Source organism: Triticum urartu, chromosome 6 (genome assembly GCF_003073215.2).
Source record: "Triticum urartu cultivar G1812 chromosome 6, Tu2.1, whole genome shotgun sequence".
Classification (NCBI taxonomy): Eukaryota; Viridiplantae; Streptophyta; class Magnoliopsida; order Poales; family Poaceae; genus Triticum; species Triticum urartu.
In genome coordinates, this window is record NC_053027.1 from 456,783,752 (window position 1) to 456,786,208 (window position 2,457).

The 2,457-nt window shown below is 60.6% G+C and overlaps 1 protein-coding gene across 1 annotated transcript; it reads left to right on the plus strand.

Annotated features, from left to right (window-relative positions):
• Positions 1-206: 206 nt before the first annotated feature.
• Positions 207-1,734, plus strand: LOC125512358 (E3 ubiquitin-protein ligase ATL4-like). The gene has a single exon (XM_048677454.1). It carries the CDS (start codon positions 481-483, stop codon positions 1,576-1,578), a length of 1,098 nt encoding a protein of 365 aa, XP_048533411.1. The 5' UTR covers positions 207-480; the 3' UTR covers positions 1,579-1,734.
• The last annotated feature ends 723 nt before the right edge of the window (positions 1,735-2,457 follow it).

The window sequence follows — 2,457 nt, forward strand, 5'->3', positions numbered from 1 at the left end:
CGGAAGAGCAAAGACTGGGCCTATTTAGCTTTTTTTTCGTGTCAATCAAAGCTAATTGTCAAGACCGAATTAAGTAGGATTTGTGATCTCCACACGGCCGATTGGAGTAGGAACGGTTGACCTGTCTCGTGCAATTTCGCATAATACGGACAACTGACACGATCCACCTGTGCAATTGCAGTGCAGAAAGACGAGCATAGTCAATCAAAAACACAAGGGAAAGATGGTGAGATGAACGACAAAGGGTGGGTGGAGAAACTGTGAAGGCCATTCACATTCCTGCTTCCTGTGATGGCGAAACCGCCAGTATTTTTTACCTTCCAGTTCTCCATCCCCGCTGCGCTGCCTACGGCGGCAGTATGGCGTAGCATGAGCATAGCTCTCCGTCGCCACGCACCCCAAAACCCATAAAAGGCTCGAGACCGCGGCCAGCTACCGAGCCTTAAACACGCGCTCTCTCCTCCTGCATCTCCGCCCGCCATGGACTCCATCCCGCCGCCCGCGCCGCCGTACGCCGGGGACCCCCTCGCCGTCACCATCCCCCCGCCGTCATTGCCGCCGCCGCCTTCCTCCTCGCTCAACCTCTCCCCGTCGCTCCTCATCATCGCCGCGCTCCTCGCCTTCGTCTTCTGCGCCTCCATCTCCATCCACTTCCTCCTCCGCTGCCTCTCCTCGCGCCAAACGTCCTCGCCGGCACCGACCGCTGTCTCCAGGGCGCTCGGCGCCTCCTCCCGCTCCGACGCCGAGGCGGCCGCCCCTTCGGAGACACCCGCGGCGGGCCCGGCGGCAGCGGCAGCGGCAGCGGCAGGGGGCGAGGTGGTCGACGACGAGAAGGAGCGGCTGATCGCGTCGCTTCCGCTCTTCACCATGGCGTCGGCGCTGGCGGCGCTGCCCAAGAGCTCCCCCGACTGCGCCGTCTGCCTGTCGCCGTTCGTGCCCGACGCCGAGCTGCGGCTGCTCCCGGCGTGCCGCCACGCGTTCCACGCCGCCTGCGTCGACGCGTGGCTCCGCAACACGCCGTCCTGCCCGCTCTGCCGCGCCGCCATCTCGCTCCCGCACCCGCCTCTTCCCACCGCCGCCGCCGCCGCGCAGCAGGAGCCGCTGGACGCGAGGAGCAGCAGCAACGCGTCCAGGAGCTTCCGCGTCGAGATCGGCAGCGTGAGCAACCGACGCTCGTCCGCCGCGGGGGACGACCGCCGCACATACTCCCTCGGCTCCTTCGACTACCGCGTGGACGAGGAGGTGGAGGCCGTGGTGGCGCGCATCGCGCGCCCCGCGGCGGCGGCGGCCAAGTCGGCGGTGGCCGGGCAGCGCGCCGCGCCGCAGGGCCCGGGCGAGGCGCTGGCGGAGGCGGCGGGGTCGCGCGGGTGGCTCCGGGAGTACGTGGACCGGCTGGCCTCCTCGGCGTCGTCCCTCTCGGGGCGGTGGAGCGCGCGGTGGAGCCAGAGCCACCACAGCCACCGGCAGGAGGACTCGTGGCGGTGGGACCCCGAAGCGGCGGCCATGGCGGCGCCCCGTCCGGCGGACGAGGACGAGGCGGGCCTCATGGGCCTGTACCGCTGGATCGTAGGCGTATAATAGGAGGATTATAATTACAATTAGCCCGTCTGTAATTTCGGACCCCTGAAGTTTTTTTTGTCGACTTCCATATTATATTAGGACTCTGATGTACGTAAAAATAGAATCGGCCCCAGAGCCAGATGATGAGCTTTGTTGGATCGAAGCTTCCGTTGATTTGGGCTGCGCCGTCGTCGTCTTCCTCGAACCATTCTCCTCCGGAATTTTGGCGCTCCGGTCCGGTGGCCGATGGAGCTCAGATGGTGGGCAGATGGCAGGAAGCCGTGCGTGCAGCGACGTGTTTGTCTATCCTTTTCCGGGGAGTGGTGCGCGTGTGGTTGTCAACTATGCGGATCCACGGCCGTAGTGCGCGCGCAGGCTCGCAGTCAAGCGTGCTCAGTCCGTGGATGCCCATGGGCCAGCTGCGAGGTTTAGGTCAGGGTCTGTGATCATTTCTCGTTTCTGCGAATTATACGGCTCCCAAAGTTGATCCCAAATCGAATCAAAGTGGATGCATTCCCACCGGAGACCACTGCTTATAGAACGGTGTGGTAATCATACTTTCCGGGAAAAAAATCGCTACATGGTCAGTCTCTTTGCATTTTTGTTACCGTGGCATCGTTTCTTTGTCGTGTGATCGTGTCATATCGTTGCACCTAGGCATCTCTGACCGAGCTCCTAAAATTCTGTCCCTCAAAGCTCGACTCATCATGTTTGAGGAGTTGGTTTCTAGTCAAAGTCATAAAACTTAACTCTCTGAACAAAATTCTTTGCCGGTTCTTCTATCTTTTGGTTTGCATACTCCATTTCATTTACACATTTGCACGCATATTAAGTCTGAACTTGTTAATTTAGGTTCACGCAATTCAACAACATTGCAAATTTTAGCTATTCAAATTC

Bases quoted from the DNA above. Each gene is read 5' to 3' on its own strand.
- LOC125512358 (XM_048677454.1), top strand. From the start codon at position 481: ATGGACTCCATCCCGCCGCCCGCGCCGCCGTACGCCGGGGACCCCCTC.